Consider the following 18516-nt stretch of genomic DNA (forward strand, 5'->3'; position numbering starts at 1 on the left):
TGGGCAGGTAGAATTTAAGACACCTCCAGAAAATCCATGTAAAAACATGAAGATGAGTAGGTAAGAATCACTAATATTACCTTCAGTTTTCACAACTGCACATGTAGAGATTCAAGGAACTTATGAAACATTGTAAAATCACAAAGTTAAATAGTTGCATAGGGGAGACTAAAACAAACGCCTGCTTCTGCATGGTAATGAACGGTCTTAGTGAGCATGTCTGTGTATGTATATTTCTTTCTTTTTATTTTAAAGAAAGGTCAAATTGAAAAACACAATAAAACTTAAAAAGGATATGCATTAACCATTGTTGTCAAGTAGAAAGAAAAGCATTATGAGACCCAGCATCGAGGATTTGTATTGTACCACCTGGCCATCATACTGTACCATTTTGAACTAAATACCACTTACCCAAGTCCTATATATATGGTCCCTTTTGGATCCTGAGAAGTCCCTAAAGGTCACAATGTGTTTAAAGCACTCAAAAGTTTGAGAGACCAGAAGCCTAGTACATGCATCACTGCTTCTTCCCACATGAAACTTACTCGGAATCTATCTTAGACTTACGGATCAAATTGCAAAGTCTTAAAATGGCAAAGCATTTTAAGGGAAAAATGTTGGGGGGAAAAAGGCTCCAGAACACTGTAATTTTGAAACCAGGCACATGCACTTCATTTTTGCCCAGTCAGTAATAACATTCACATTAACAATTTCTATTAAATACTAGACATTCTGCTAGCCTTTACATGGGCAACCTAATTTAAGCCTAACAAAAATATTGCAAGGTAAATATTATTATTTTCTCCATATTAAAGAGTAAAATTAGCCTCAGACAAGTCATGTTGTGTTTTTGAGATCACATCATGTCAATGACGGAGTTGGGATCACAAACTAACCACAGTGGTTCTTTTGCACTCTGTTGTATCAATATCCAGCCTAATTCTGTTCTCTGTTCATCTCTTTGAAAACCAAAGAAATAAAACATTGATATTATATATTCACATTCTTACCTGTTTTCAAGTAAGTTTTTACAAACTTATTTTATATCGTTATTTGACTCTGTAAAAAAAAAAAAACCCTGCTTTAAAAACCACTCATCTCCATTTAGTAACGAGGGAAAGACACAGAGTAGGGATTTTGCAGAATCTCCAAAGTTTGTGCTCAAGATCTGCCATTGCTATTACCGCATGTGTACATATAAAGAGATTGCAGGTTAGGCTGAATTTTATTGGTAGCATCAACCAACCTGTTATCACCTTCTCTGGAGAAAAAGACCGTGAAAGTTTGGATGTTTCCTTTTGCTTCTGCAGGTGGGCGCCAGCTGAGACGGACAAATCGACTGGAAACCAAGACGGGGACCACATCTCTGGGAGCTGAAGGGAGGACACTGGAGCTTGGGACAGCTAAGGAGGAAAGAGATGAGACTGTCAGAGATGTCAGAGCCATGGGTGGGAATTGGGCAGGGAGGCAGTGACACCTATTAGCAATCAAGGCCATGTTACAGTCACACAGGTTCTAAAGGAAGGAGGAAAACCAAGGGAAAGCACACAGTAGCCAGAATCAAAGGTATTAACATATTCGGATTTCTTGGGTTTTAAAAAGGGGGGCTAAAAATAACATATCTGATTCCACTGTGTATTTGTCCAGTTTTTATTACTCATGGGATCCATGACAATAAGAAAAAAAATATTTAGGCAAGAAACAAAGAGAGAAATTGGGTAATGTGAATTTTTCATAAGCACATGAGTTCTAGAAAGACCTTACTTTAGAACTGTGGATAATACAATTGAATACTGTAAGCAAATTATACTTCTCATGACTTTAAGTGATAACAGAAAATGACTTGGACAAGAGGCAAATTGTTTTAAGTAATTAATAATATATCTCCCTGAATTCTTTCTGGGATGAGGCAGGGGTTGAATACATAAGAATATGGATGAATTAATAAACAAATAAATAATACATGTATCTATATTCAAAGTAAAGAATAGTGTTATGGTTCAGAATATAAACTTAAGATATGTTAAATATAAGCTAAATTTACAGTGACTATTTTGCCAAAGACTACCTACCAATATTTTCAAGAGTTCTAAGAAAAGCTAAGAGAGGGCCATAATTTCACAGTTTACAAAGTGTTTTGAGGGAGTGGGGTTAACTACTTTAGAAAAAATTGATCATATAATTTTAATAAACAGTAAGGCCATCTGATTTCTGACAAAGAAAAAAAACACACTGTTTTCGCCTTTTTATATTTAAGAAAAATTCATAAGTAAGTTGATTCTTTAAAATACTGATTTCATAGTTAAGATGTGTTTCATGATAGAAAACACACAGCCCAAGTAGGTGTATATAAATTGAAATGAAGTTAGTAAAACTCTAATTTGTAGGTCAAATCAATGGAGACCCCCGGATTACATAACATAGCCATGGACTTACTTGTATTGACAAATGCCTCAGGTAACCAAGCAATTATTATAAAACCTTACTCCTGTCAAAGTCTGTTTGCACTCTTTTTGATACAACTTGAAATATCATATTTATGGATTTTTTAATACCACAGAAAATTCAGAGCAGAAATTAAAAGCTGACAAAAGCTAACAAAAAGTAGAAGCAGTTTTCATCAACTACTTTTCAGTAAAGGAAATGACAGAAAAAAACGATACAAGACAAAGGCATATAATACCACACTTGTAGAGTGTCACTGTATCGATAGCAGAACTTAACAATTGTTATCCATAGGAATAACTGAATTATGAACCATTAGAAAACTGGCTTTTCAAACATTTGGGGCTTTTATTATATGTAATAGGAGTTTTCTATTAAATGTGTGTGTGTGTATTGGGGGGATGTGTTTGTGTGTGTGTGTGTGTGTGTGTGTGTGTGTGAAATCATAATTCATCTTTGCTGGCTTTTGGTTTTTTTGTGTTTGTTCAAGTCCCCGTCTATGGAACATGTGCTTTCATCTCAACAGTGATTTCTAGCCCAAAAGCAAAAATACCCATTTGCCTACATTTAACTCTCAAACTGGATTTTGTATACCTTTCCCCCCAGTTATTATCAGTTAGTCTCCATTCTTTCATCCACTTTGTACAGAGATTGGCTGAGTCCATAGTACTGCCATCAGCTAACCTCCTGTTAGCTGGAAAAATCCATTCTGGGGGGAGAAGAGAATATACTTCATTTCCTAATGGTTCCAGAAACATTATCCAATTTACAATACATACCAGTTAAACAGACACAGAAAGGTTTTAAAGAATGGTAGAAAGTGTCCAAAGTTATTTCTGACTCCACAGATTCTTTGACTACTTCTTTGTAGATAAAATTTCCCCTTGCTGTCCTGATCAGCACAGAATTTGAAATAAATGGAAGGCTGGCAGTGAGTTAGTCAATCTTTTGTAGCAGAGTTGTGAGAGGAGGGGAAAAGATTGATGCCTGGACACGGAGCGTCTCTCTCAAAAATATGGGTGATATTAAGCTTCTGGACAAAAACCTTTACTTCCACACACCACAGGCAGCTCAGACTAGCACACCAAAGTGAACTTACTCTCCCTCTCCCTCTCAGCCTGCTTCTCCTCCTGGGCTGTGTCCATGCTGTCCCCTCAACTGTCCAGCCCAGAAACCCAAAATGCATCCCCTAGTCCCGACTCTCCCTCACCAACCACATGCTAGATTCCCCGTTCTGGACATCTCGTCCATCTACCCACTCTCGTATCCATACCGTCATACTCTGTCACTGAAATTATCACAACTGTCTTCCAGTTCCTCTGCCTTTCTCAAACTCCCCTTCCTCAAATATATTCTCAGTGCAGCATCCAGAATAGGCTTATAAAAATATAAATCTGGTCCTGTCACTCTACTGCTTGTTTATCCTCCATATCTCTTTACCTCAGGGCAAGCTCCAAACTTCTTCATCTGCTCATTGGCCTGGCTCCCGCTGGCCGGTTGTCTTGGTTTGGCTTCCCCCATAGACAGGGCATCAGGAAAAGACTTGCGTGCAAATCCTTTTTGGGGGAGGTGGTCCCAGAAATACCAGTGGGGAGTCAGGAAGTGAGACAGGGCAGGGAGGGAACTCTGTAAAGCGTGAATTATCTAGGTGGTTACCACTGTGGGGAACTAAAGGGCAATGCCACTGGGGACTCTGGGAGTCAGTATAGTACACGCCTCAAATTATCCATCCCTGAGGGTAGCACATTGAGGTATTTATCTGCTGACTCCTCTGCCATTGGCTGAGACGGACTCCAGGGGCATTGCCCTTCTCCAACAACGGCCTAGTGTTTTCCTGTGGCAAGAAATTCACCTTTGGGCACAGAGGCTTGCAGGTGGCCACAGTAGGTGGTGTTCCAGCAACTATTCACACAGCACCTATCACCTGCCCATTCTTGTTCTAAGTGCAGAGGAGAGATTGGTGAACAACAGATGAAGTCATTGTCTTCGTGGAGCATAAGTGGAGGCTCCTTGGCTTCTTGATGCTTGCATTAAACACACTCTCTTCATGCTGAACCACTTGCAATTCCCACACTTAACAAGCCTATCGCATTCGTCTGACTTCTATGCTCCTTCTTGGCCTAGTTCTGTTTCTTCCAGAAAGACTGATCAAAAGTATTTGGAAAATATGTAACACACAATAGGTAATATTATAATACAAAAAGAATGTTTGAAATATCAGTAAAATAATAAATTTATTTAAAAGTAGAGTTCAACTTGACAAATAATAAAAGAAATACACATTAAAATAAAGCCTAAAAAGATCCTGTAAGAGTGGCAAGACTTTAACAAGTGTTACTATCTCGCATTGACCAGGGTGTGGTGCTCTCATACGTTGTCATTTGATGTTTGTGGGAGTACTCCCTTCTTAGAAGTCAATTTGGCAAAATCCTTTAAAATAAAAAAAAAGAATACTCACAATATTCAGCCAAGCATTCTAATTTCTATAAATTTATTGTTTAAAAATAACAAATCCCTGCCTTTATCAGGACATCAGCTTGAAATCATAGATAGCACATTTACTCAAAATATCATACCAAATACATCTTATCAGTTTAAAGAAAATGGAATCCTCACTAATTTTTTTTTCATTTTCATACTTTTTCTTTCTTATTTTTGACACCAGATCTGTGTGACTTACTAAAATTTTTTACAGAAGTATTTTTTTCAAATATGATTAATAGTAACTTAGAGAAACTTTTTTGAGAATTTTCAAGATGTTAGAAAAATAAGTTTTAAAAGAACAAGGGGGAAGTTTTCAAATCCCTTTTCCCCAAGAGCACCTCACTCATACATGGTATCACCATCAAAAACGAGTTGACTTCTCTACCCATCGGGGACTGCCCAGAGGCAGAGCAATGGGAGTTTGTAGACAGAACTACGCGCTTCTCTCTCTTCTCCCCAGGCTTCAGGGAGTGTCTTCTCACAGAACTGGTCTAGACTCAGATGGCACTGATAAAGCTCAGAATAGAATTAATCACGGACTCTTTACCTCAAATTAAACAGGCACTATATGAAAAGGAAGGACACCTTTTAAACAAAGGAATGCCTTCTTATTTTATACAGCGGAATTAATTTTGTTCTTACTAATCCTCCATTCTTTCTCTCAACAGTAACTTGCCTTCAAATAAGGTCTCAATAAAGAACCAATCAGGACTTCTTTTCTTTGCTCTTGGAGTCCTAATCTCCAATCTGGCCCTAATCTGTCTGGTCCATTACTGTTGCCATAGTTACCGCTTCTTTATCTGCTGTCATGGAGAAGAGGAGGCGAATTTGCCACACTCTAACAACACAGTCTTTCTTTTTTAAGAACACCTTTTTATAAAATATTATCACAGCAAGATCAAAAAAGGAGGTGATTTCTGAAGATAACACAAATCCAAAAGATAGTTTTGAAACAAAAAATGATAATAATTTGATCATGTCGAGTGCAATACCCTTGGTAACAACTATGCTATTGGGCTAATTTTTCTATACAGCTACAATTTTTCTGGATATCAAAGACTTTTTTCACTCAGCTTTTTACTACACACTGTTTCTGAAATTAATTTCTCTCTGAGCTTATTAATAGTGCACTGATTCTCTATGAGGTTGGCATGAAAGATAAGCTGTATTCATAAAAACAAAAATGTTTAATTTACATTAGACAGTGAACCAATAGACTTATTTCCCTGTTTCATTCCCCATGTTGCTAAGTAAAATACTATAAATGTGGCCACCAAATTAACTTGCTGCTCTATTAGCTACATCTCCTTATTAGCTTGAAGATTTAATAAAAATAAATCATAAATAGATATTATTAGTGAAATGATGGGAACATTTAATTTTCCAAAGGCCAAACATCTATTATTTTTCCTTTTGAATTTTTTTCTTGTTGTTGTTCCCTTGACACCAAACTCTAACTTCTTATTGTCTAAATGGAGAAGTGGATAAACCTAAATTATAGTTTAAAAGTGTCACAGCTCATAGAGTAATTTCACAAACCTACAAAAAGAACCTTTACTGTGTATAATTAAAAATTATAATGAACATTTAAAACATTTTACACTATTTTCAAAATTCAGAGAATTATAGCTTTTGTGATAGTGTATTAAGAACTTCGGTAAAACTCAGAAATGTGGATTTAAAAAAATAGTTTTGAAACCATTTTTAAAATTTTAAATTCGTATGAAATGCAGACGATTGCCTTCCATAATATTTCATTAAATCTCAATCTTTCTTTCATTTTTTAATTGACAGGTAACACTGTATGCTTTTATCCTGTACAATATGATGGTTTGAAGTATGTAAACATTGTGGAATGGTTAAATCTAGTTAATTAACAAATGCATTACCTCATGTCCATAAAATAATTTATTGGGTTAGTATCTAAATAACCAATATATATTTAATGTCTATCAAGTTCCTACCATTTTGCTTGAAACTAAGAATTATTTAATTTTAAGCCATGGATTTTAAACCATTTATTGCTTTCAATAAATGGAGAATTAATTTGAGAACACAAGGTGTACACATTTCCATTCTGTTCCCTGATGCCTATTTAATTTACTATTGATAAACTATCATAGTGATAGTGCTATCATACATAGTTTGAACTTTGACAAATTGAATGCATCCAATCATTAATCCATTCGATATTCACTGAAGTGTGTAAGGCACGGTGTAAAAGGTTGTTTAATCTACTTCCAAATTCCAGAGAGGAAAGCCAGCTTGGTAATTCTCCCTGCCCAGCTTGTCTTCACCCTCAAAGACCCATCTCCTCCCACCTCCAGCATTGGTCCTCTCATACTTTCATTGGTCCAGCCCTACTCTCTCAGTTGTCTTAAGCAGGTGTAAGCCCAAAGGATCCATTTGAATGTCTCTGGGGTTGGGTGGGAAGTTATACTTGAGGAGTTGGCAAAGGCTTTAGTTGCAAGTCTGGCTCCTTGTTATCTTTTACATCTCCATGCTGAACTTGATCAATTCCATTAAGACCTCTTGCTTTCACCTTTGTTACTTTTGTGTGCTGCAGACTGACCTGGAACACTTCACTCCAGTGTTTTGTTGCTCTAACTGGGGGCCTTCTTCAGGTTTCAGTTTAAGTGTCACTTCACTGATCTCCAGCCTTGTGTAGGTCCCTTTATTCTGGACTGTCACCGAAGCAGAAAAAGATGAACACTCCAGTCAGGTCACTTCCCTGTACTGTAACGGTCTAGTCACTTTTTGGTATTTATAGCAAATTGTATGCTCTATGAGAGTAGGAATGAAGTCTAAACTGTTCACCACTGTAATCCTTCAAATTACCACAGAGTATATTAGTCACATCACAGGCATCCAATAAATTCTTGCAGGATTAGCTAAATGAAAGAAAGGCATTGCAAATTTGTGAGATTATGTTTAGACTTCAGGTAGAAAATTCCCCTTCAGAACTTTTTAGGTGGGTATTTGAGAATATGTACTTGGAGGAGATTGAGCTATTACTGCAAGTTAGTTATGCTAATCATTATAAATCTGCTACTAAATTACAAAGTAGATTGAAAAACGGAGCTCAGAGAAAGGTTCTAAGAGAATGCAGGTTTGGGGTGAGAACATTTCATATTGGACCAAATGGAGAAGGGGAAATATACCACAATCTGCTCTAAAACCCAACTATGTACCAAACGTTATAGAAGGTGTGCTCATATAAGAATAGTTCCCAAGGGAAATAATATCATACTTTCATTAATAAGCAAAAAGAAGCCCAAGAGTTTGGTTTGTGCTGAGCTGTGCATCCAAAAGAGGATCTGGGCATCTGTTATAGGAAATGCAATTCTTATTCCAGGACCATACATCAAAGAGCAGTGCTAAGTGAAGCTTGTATTCTAAAGAGGATTCCCTATGGCCATACAAATAGATAAGCTGAGAAGCAAATTTGGAGATATATGGTCATATCAGGAGAGATAGCTATAGCTCCTGGAGTTTGTGATCCTTTCAGACAAAATGAGGGGTAAAATCATATCTGCTAAACAGGTCAACCAATATGTGTAACTAAAGGTTTTTATGCTCAAATCTATACATTGTATGTTTGTGAAAGCATCCATTGAATGCTTTAGTAATTTCCTTGTTCCAAGTTGCTTATTTAGGAACGTGCCTTTTAAAGAGTTTATCCACCACTGCTCTCCACTCTGGACAACAGAGCAAGAGAGAGCTTGTCTCTTAGGGGAAAAAAAAAAAAGAATGTTTATCCACTAGAGGAGCAAGGACTGCAGGCAGCTTGGAGAGGTGGCCAGGGCATCTTATATATCATATATGTAAATAGATGTTTTGACTAGAAAACTGCAATTAGATGGCCTGGGTATTGGATATCTACTCCAAAACTCTGGGACTGTGTGACTTGGAAAGTTATCTAGTTTCTCTGAGCCTTACTTTCTACATTTAAAAATTGATACAAAATAATCCATGTATGGGGTAGCTAAGTGATGCTGAGAAGTGGATTTTAAGGGCTGCCCACAGTACCTAGAATAGGATTTGCAGTCAATAAATGGTTGTTATTATTTGTCTGTATTTAGATCCATGGAGCAGAAAACTTCTTTCTTCTGGACCGATTCCAAGATCGGTCTGGCTGAAGATCTAGAAGCCCTAATCGAAAGGGGCTGGGGAGTATTTGAGCTAAATCTGATAGATCAGGTATGTTGTGAACAAATGTGCTTCCTCTACTTAAGGAAAGTACTTGGTTACCTCACTATCCTTTCTTATTTCCTTTTTTAGTTTGCAGAGAAATATCTATTGTTAATTTCTTTTCTTTCTTTTTTTTTTTTGTATAACTTTGTCATTCCATATTTCTGCTCCTATAAGAGTTTACTTCATTTCAGGTCTCTTTCTTTTCTCTGTATTTTCTTACTAATCATTGTACTCTTTCCATCTGTCACTGTTCCAAGGCTTTGTGAGGCCACCTTTAATCATCTCTCTCATCAATGTCTCTTCCTGGCATCTTTCCCCAACTACGAGAGAGCTATGTTTCTACCCAATCCCAGCTCGCTTTGTTTCCACCCTTTCCCTTGAGTTTATGTCATTGAATTCCCAGTCATTGTTTACCCTTTCTCATGCCCAGGGACCCCAAACGTGCCATTTCAATCATTCCCTTGTCACCAGAGCTTCCTCTAGGGATAAAGGCTGACAAGCGGTGACAGTTCCCCTCCCGTCCCTCATGTGTATTTATCATCCTTCACCTCATCCCAGCCATATGGTGCTTTGTCCCAGGCTGGTATGCAGTCCCGCTCTCTGTCCATGAAGAACATCTAAAGAACACATGCATTGCTGTTATACATCAGTATGGCAGGCTTTACGAAGCAGTGCTTTTTCATGCAATTTTCCTTGGTGATGAGACACCACTAAAGTAAAATAGCTGACAAGCGGTATTGTTAGGGAAAAAAAAATAATTGAATCAGTGCTAGGAAGTTTAGCGTGTGCGTGTGTGTGTGTGTGTGTGTGTGTGTGTTAAACAACTCTGTTTCCTCTAAGAAACTCAAGTAAAAATAAACTGAAGATAATACAACTTAAGTAAGAAGAACCAAAGGTTTAAGATATTCTCTTTAGTAATGTAGGTACTTTTAAGAACTGCTTTTACTGTTTTAGAATATCAAGTAACTCAATTAAAGAGCTCCAATCATACTTGATGTCTCAGTGACTTCTACTCATGGCAAACTTTCAACTCTTGTCCATGGGATTTACAATAAATTTTAAAAAAGTTTATTCATGGGTATGCTATAAGGGTAGTTGTGGAAATGCTCATTTCCAGGATGGGCTCGTTTCACTTCTTTTTCCTAATTTCTCTAAGAATGAGAGTTTCAGAAGGATAGGTTCACTAAACACTATGTTTCAGGAGGAAGGACGGTAGCGGGTGTGTAGGAGGCACCACAGGCCAAGAATGCATGGGCCACGTGGAGCACAGAGGTTTATAAAGTGTCTGTGTGTAAAGCACTTGGCTCTAGAACCTTGCTACTCAGCCCTGAGTTTTATAGCCACCAAAATAAATTAAAAGAAAATAAACCTAAAGGGAATAAAAGCGGGTATAAAACTAAAATAAATTATTACTTATTCCAATTAAGTTTATACAAGTGGAGCATTATGTCACTGCTATGAAGTCAACAGGGGGTGTACAATGTCCATGAGCATGTTGCCTTAGACCCTCGGTTTTATTTTTCTGGGGGAGGGTGTTGTTCTTCCATCCCTCTATACTCTTGAGACAGAGAGAGAGAGAGAGACCCTGCCCACTGCTATTCTAGTCTCCTTCTGGGAAGTAGGGTTGTGAGCATGTAGAGTACTTGCAGCCACTGCAGAGAGCTCACTCATGTAAGTTCATCTTTTTTCTTTTTTAATGTACTGCAGTGTAGAAAATAAAAGTAAAGCTATAAGCCATAAAGGAAGCATATTGGCCTGAACCTAGTACTCATACTTCAAATCCATAAAATAAGAAAACAAAAAGAATAACTATTAGAGATGACTAAGTAATAAAAACACATTATATAATCATAAACTGTGGCTGTGCATCAAATGCCAGTACTCTACATAGAACACTACTAATTCCTATAGAAAAGCTGGGTCTTTTAAAAAGTCTTGTTTGACTAAAAAAAAAAAAAAAATCATTAAATGTGTCATTTACTTAAACATCCATACTGATCTGAATTACGGTTGGTAAATTTATCAAATAACTCAAAATAAAACATAAAGCATGTAAAATACTGAAATATAGTATACAAGTGCTCTTTTACCATAATAAATGTATCTATTTTAAGTTTGTTTCCTTGTTTCTATTGTAGCTAAATCAAAATATATTTGGACTATATTCACATGTTCACTCATCCTCGTCAAGAAGTCAAAAGCATATATGACGAATGACATTTTTTTCTTGAGAAAATGAAAAAGAATCCTGGAATTGGAACTAGGAGACACATCTTGCTATGATTTGAGTGTTTTTGTCTCCTTTAAAATTCACATAGAAACTTAATCCCCAAAGGTTTGGGAGATATAACCTTGGGGAGATGACTCAGTCATGAGGACTCTGCCCTACAAACAGAACTAAGTGTTTTTGTAAAAGGGCTTGACAGAGGGAGTTTGCCTTGTTTCTGTTTTTTCTGTCCCTTCTCCCCTGAGAGGACACAGTGTTCCTCCCCTGCAGAGAAAGCAGCAGCAAGGCATCATCTTAGAAGCAGAGAGCAGCCCTCATCAAAAAACCAAGCATGCTGGTGGCTTGATCTTGGACTTCTATCCTCCAGAACTGTAAGAAAAAAATTTCTATTCTTTATAAGTGTGGTGTTTTGTTATAGTAGCACAAAGGACTACGGTAGCTTGTTATAGTGCCACAAAGGACTAAGAAAAAGCTATATTCTCTTTTAGTTTGTAGCTAGGTAAATGTTTTCTAGGGTGGAGCTGGGTTAATCTCTAAAGTTACTACTGAGGCTCTGTCATGCTAGGAAGCAAGAATATCATCATCTCTCTCTTTTTTCCCTTCTTTTTCTACTTATTTCTCCTCCCACCCCTGTTTTTCTTTGAAACTGATTCATCCAAATTTGGGATAGAATTTAGAACCCAATGGCAAGCTCACTATCCAGTTTAGGTAGTAATACCTGTGTCTTAGTACATTTGGGCTGCTATGACAAAATACCTTAGACTGAGTAATTTATAAACAAAAGAAATTTTGATAAAATGACTTTTTTTTCCCCTTTGGGTAAATACCCAATAGTGGGATTGCTGGATAAAGCGACCATTAATACATGAGTGGATTAATAATATGTGGCATATGTATACCACTGCGCCTTAAAAAAATGGTGAACTAATACCTTTCGTAACAACCTGGATGGAACTGGAGACCACTCTTCAAAGCGAAGCACCATGACAATGAAAAAACAAACACCACAGGCACTCACTATTAAATTATAACTAATCAATCAACACGCATGCGCATATGGAAGTAAAACTCAATGGAAATCAAGCAGGTGGGAGGGGGAAAAGGGGAGGCGGAAGTTCACACCCAGGGTACAATGCACACTATTTGGGTGATAGGCACACTTATAACTTTGACTCAAACTATACAAAAGCAATTCATGTAACCAAATGTTTGTACTCTAGTAATATTCTGGAAAAAAATAAAGAAGGAAATTTATTTCTCACAGTCTCACAGTTCTGGAGGCTAGGAAGGCCAAGATCAAGGTGCCAGCAGATCTGATGTCTGCGAGGGCTTCACAGATGGCACCTGTTGCTGCATTCTCACGTGGCAGAAGGAGCAAGGTGGCTCCTTCAACCTTTGTTATCAAGGAGACCACTCCCACTCACTAAGGCAGAGCCCTCATCACACAGTCACTCCCCAAAAGGCCCTTCCTCTTCAGACCACCACAATGGGGATTAGGTTCAACGTGCATGTTGGAGGGTCAAAAACATTCAGACCACAGGAAGCTGGTTCTAAAGATACCATGACATAGAAAAAGTTAGGAACTAGGAAGTTAAAACAATAAAATTCGTGCCATAGTCACTACTAATTATATACCCTTATCATGATACCTCCTGTTCCTATTTTCCAGCATCAAAAATACCGTAAACTCCATATAACCAACAACACAAAATACAGCAGATGGGACCCATAGAGTACTTTGACTTCAGTTAGAGACAGTCTAAAAAAATAGAGGAAAACAAATGGTGCCAGCCCCTGTCTCGACTATTTTACCACCTTAATAGATATTGGCATTTTCTATGTTAAGCGAAAGCACAGCTGTCCTTGCACAGGAAGGCTTAACAGTGTTAGAATGGAAATTCACACAGAAATATCAGTCCATCTTCACCAAAGGAAAGGCAAACCTGACAGCCATTGAGAGTGCAAGGGTTTGCTGGGTCCAAGCCAGACTCGGCCATTTACTCTCGGTGTGACCCTGGATGAGATACTTAATTTCTGTTCACTACTGAAGAGATGGCCAGAAAAAACAAAAGGACAGAGTAGAGTATACAGAAATAGATGTAAAAATAAGAATTTGGAAACCACTCAATATAAACAGAGGTGAATATATATTTGCTACTGAAGTGCGAAGTCAGTTCTAAGAGTATGTTAAAACTAGAATCCATGAGAAGAAACGCTGATAAATATGACTATTAAAAAATACCTTATGTATAGAAAAGCACAACAGGTGAGACTGAAATATGAATGACAAACTGGGACTTTTTAAATTCTATTATAAAATATTAACATTCCTAATATGCAAAGAGCTGGAATAAATCAATTAAACTATTCAAAGTAAAGAAGATGGTAGGGAAGTAAGCTAGAGTTAGAAAGGATGAGAAGGAAGTATCAATATATGAAATTTAATTTCAAGACCTTTGAATATTCCAATTGTCATTTCCCCCGCAGGGTGATTATGCTACCAGAAAGAATTATTTTACTATTAAAAATGTCAGCATGCTGTGGCCTTCATCTTCAAGAATGTTAAAATTTGTTAGGCTTCAAATGGGGAGAAAACAATCATTCTCATGCCTCTTGTTATTTAAAAAAAGAGTAAACAATATATTATATTCATAAATATTTTGACATAAGGAAAAATATTATCTGTATACAGTTCAGAACTTGATGCCACACTTATTGGAACAATTCTAAATTACTATACAATATGTTATTTTTGGATTTTGCAGCTATTCTGCAGTAAGTACGAAGATATGGTTATAAAAATTAACTAACTCTGGCCTCCTGTTCCCCGACTACTACAGCAGAGTCTGGAAAAAAATCACAATATGACATACAAATAAATTCACTTAATGATGACTAGAAAATTAAACAAATAGCCTAAGATGAATTGGGGCTGTCTTCTGATCTCTCTGTCATGCAGCTACATCATAATCTAAACATGTAAACTCTCTTCTCTGGATTCTAATTCTGTTGGCTACAGGTAAGGGATAGGAAATCTAGACACTGTTAAGAGTTTTATTATAGAAATTTTTCTGAACAATGAACTTGTATTCTTAAAAAAAGGAGGCAGGTCTCTGTAGGTAGCAACACACTGGGTATATTGCCTTCTGTAACTATCTACAGCAATATTAGAGACTTAACAGAGAATGTAGTATAATCATGTTAGATCTTAGAGAGCTGATTGCAGCCATTAAAAAGTGGTGCAGGAGTGGGCTAGAATTAGAGATTTGCTTCTGAAGAAAAGAGTATGGAAATGAAAAATAATAACTTCACAGTAAAACCTCACCAAACTTAGCCACCACTTACCAAGTGGTGCAAGTGATCACGCTTAGTGATGTCACGTCGCTGCCACATGTCCCTGACATTATGTGACAACAAGGGCACTTCACCTCTATGGTATTCTTTCCCAAATTCCATCACCCCGGTCTAAATAATGAGAAAAACTTCAGACAAACCCAGATTGGGAGGTAGTTAATAGGATCCCTGAACAAGACAGTCGAGGTCAAGAACAACAGGCAAAGATAGAAGCTGTTACAGAAAAAGGAGATGTGAGACATGACAACTAAACATATGGGGGCAACTTTGGACCCCGAGATAGAAAAATGATACTAATGGAAAACTTGGTGAAATCCAAACAAATGCTAGAGTCTAGTTTATAGCAATGTTGGTGTCTTAGCTGTGACAAATACAATGGCAGGATGGGAAGAAGGGTTTGCAAGAGCTCTGCCAGATCTTCACAACTTCTCTATAAATCTACCAGTTATTCCACAATATATAAAAATGGTTCATTTTAAAGCGGGGAAGCCTGCAGCTTTAATTATAGTTGAAGATCAACCCCAATGCTGTTAGCACTAGTGTTTTTTCAAAAAGCATAGAGCAGACTCCATGAAGACACATGATAAATGGATGCTTAAACATTAGGAGTGTACTATTTTGTTCTAAGTGAAGAACTTAAAAAAAAAAAAGGAATAAGGAAAGTGTTAAGTTTTAGGATTCTTACTGTGATCAGAGCTATCATCTATCAGCCAGTGCAAAAAGATTAATTCTGGAGAGTGGAGAAGGATGTCCAGCGTCCTGCTTCCAAACACAGACTGGGAGACAAAGCATTCAGACTACAGCCATCAATCTGAGCACTGACATCCACTCAGAGCATTTATGACTCATGCTGATGCTTTTGTATCACCCAGTGCCAGTCTGGCTGTATATCTACTTTGTATTTCATCCTTAGGAGTAATGCATTGGATTCCAACTAGGTAGATTCCTGTGTTATTCTATTTTTCAATTTATGTAGCAGCTCATAGCTAATAAAATTAAAGGTGACAATTAAAGACAGGTGCAAAATTAAAGACAGTTGTGCTCTAGTTGGCACAGTGAATTCCCAGAGAGCAAGAACTCAGCTAAGCACAAGGCTGCTCAGCATTTGGGGAACATCTTGGGTAAGGATTTCAATGTGTGGGGCACAGTTTGTTGTACAGCATAGCTACATACCTTGGGTGGCTTGGTGTTCTATGTGCTTCCCTGAGAAAGACTGGAAACATGATCAAGAATGGCAAGAAAATGAAAAGTAATCATAACCAAGGCAATAAAATCCAAAGTTATGGGTAGGAAACTTCCCTTTGGTAAACACATAAGTAGGAAGAGGAGGGAGGTAAAAAGTGATGAATAGAATGACGTGCTGCAAGAAATCTAGAAAACTAAGAGTAAAAATTACAGAAGAGTATTTAAGAATGACTCAGATCAAAGGATTAAGTAACCAAAAGAATTCATAAAATCCTGGCAGCTAAAACAGTGTTTTTCAAAATCTTCATGTCATAGCTCATTCCTCATACAAGCCCAGGGTAAAAATATCATGAATCATTAAAATCTAGGATGAACTTCCAGATAATATAATGTGGCCTATAAATATGGCAACATATGATTCTGACTAATTTGTGAAGCCCATTTTAGCTAGCAGTTTCAAATTCTTTCCCCTATAAAAATTTTTCCCACCTCTGACTATTAGCAGTTATGATAAATAATTTTTAATTTAATTTCACACATACTCTGGTCCACACTTTGCTTCATGTGTATTGGCTCAGAAAACACAGTCTAATATACATATATATATACTTGAGAATATCTACCAATGCATAGTTTTCTCTTATGTTCCCATTTCTTATGCTCATTTCACTATTTTTAATCCATTTAAAAACAGGAAAAGTAAGTCACTAGGCATTTTCATTATCATTTTTCTCTATAATAACCATGAAGGAAACAATAGTTATCGACTCAGTAATCAAGGAGTCTGGTAGATGTTTCTCTGCTGGGGGTTTCACTGGGGTCCATGCTGTATAAAGCCTTGACTGATCCTCATGATGTCGACTGAAAAATTTAGGGATGTGTATTGAACATCTCATAGGTCATCTTAACCACTTACTGGAGAACTTTCTATACCATTTTCACTCTGAATTTATTATCTGCTTAGAAATATAACTCATTCTCAAAATTTAAAAACCTAAATTTTGAGTAGATCCTTTGGTTGTAGGACACTAAGATTTGCTGAATAGATCAATAGCCACGTATTATGTCTTTTTTGGTTTTATATATTTTGATGAAATCCCCCTTTTCAGGCCTTGCATTTCCAATCTTAAAACGATAACCCAAGCCCCCTACATCACGACACACTAATATTTACTCCCTTTTTTTCCTTCAGCATATATTCATCTTTACACAAAATTCCATTTTCCTCTCTTGATTATACTAGTTTCTCCTTCTGAATATGTCCTCATCTCTGTCTCTTTCTATTTTGTGAAAAATTGAATGGCCCACAGTTTTAAGAGAGTAAAGGTACCATGTTTTTTACAATGATAAGGAGAGGAAAACAAAACGACCAGATCCCTTTCTACTAACCCCAGCATGTAACCTCTTCAGATTCTGGTTATTTGGAGTATAGTTAAGATGAAGGCATCTTCAGAACCTCCAGTCTTTATCCCAATCTTCATTTCCTCTCATCAAAATGCCACCCATACGGAAACGTCATTCTAAAATATGGCAAGACAATTTCTGTGAAAGAATTCATTTTCACCTCTACCAAATTAATCTGAGTTGAGACCGAGCCATGCAGATAAAAGCTTGTTTAATTTGGGTTTTAACATATGTTTTTCTAATATGTATTTTAAAACTGAGCAAATCTGTTTCACCCAGACTGGAGTAGTTTTATTTATAGAAAGCCACTTTGAAGAATATGAAAAGAATAAAAAGTCATAAAACCTTTTATTCATCTGGATTATGGTTTTTATTCTCAGACTTCAAGTTCCCTTTTAAGAAGGTATATATCTAAGGCTGACATCTATCCATTCATTCACCTAGTTATCTGATCATTTATTCATGCAAAATAGTTTTGCAGAACACCTTTCAGGTATCAGGTACTGTGCCAGGTGATGGGAATTTGGTAAGCAAAATAAACCTCTCTGCCCTTTTGGAGCTCATATTCTTTATTTGTGTCCTCCTTCATGGCTGATTTGACATGGTAAACAGAGTAGAAGTGCTAGTGACCAATGTGTGGGGGAAAAGGCGTTATTTGATATGTTTCTTACCTAGAGGATGAAGGTAAGTCACACGTGACAATGAGAGGTGGCACAACACAGTGTTCCAGAGATAAACTGCCTCTGCCACATACCAGGTATGTGTCCTCCCACAAATTACTTCACCTCTCTGTGTCTCGGCTTTCTCACCTATAAAATGTGAATGATCATCGTAGGACCTAACTCTTACGCTTATCTTGACAGTCAACTGAGTTAAAATTTATAAAACATCCAGAGAATGCCTGACTCATAGGACATATACCATAAGCTTTTGTTAAATGAAAGAGATGGCCAAGAGAAAAACCAAACAAATAAACTAGAAATTAGATCATAAGATAATAACTACTAATTTCAGCGCATGACATTGGACACTTTAATCTTCCTTTGCCCGTCTTTCCTCATTTTAAAGACAAACGCAATCACATAAACTCTTATTTCCTCTTTCATGGAATGAGGCTGAAAGACTTTCTGATCCCAGAAGGAAGTTGCATAATCAGAAATAGCATACTCTGCTGTTTCTTGCCCTATGAGTTGCTGGCCCCAGGGAGGCAGTTTTGGCTGGAA

The 18516-nt window shown here is 37.0% G+C and overlaps 1 protein-coding gene across 1 annotated transcript in view; it reads right to left on the minus strand.

The window, feature by feature from the left end:
- Positions 1-18516, minus strand: part of DCC (DCC netrin 1 receptor) — a 1008052-nt gene that overhangs the window by 308904 nt on the left and 680632 nt on the right. Inside the window, exon 8 of the mRNA XM_069467986.1 lies at positions 1247-1403. Within this exon, the coding sequence (XP_069324087.1) occupies positions 1247-1403 (157 nt within the window). The remainder of the gene's footprint in view (positions 1-1246; positions 1404-18516) is intronic.

The sequence above is a fragment of the Eulemur rufifrons genome, chromosome 5, assembly GCF_041146395.1.
Source record: "Eulemur rufifrons isolate Redbay chromosome 5, OSU_ERuf_1, whole genome shotgun sequence".
NCBI classification, from domain to species: domain Eukaryota; kingdom Metazoa; phylum Chordata; class Mammalia; order Primates; family Lemuridae; genus Eulemur; species Eulemur rufifrons.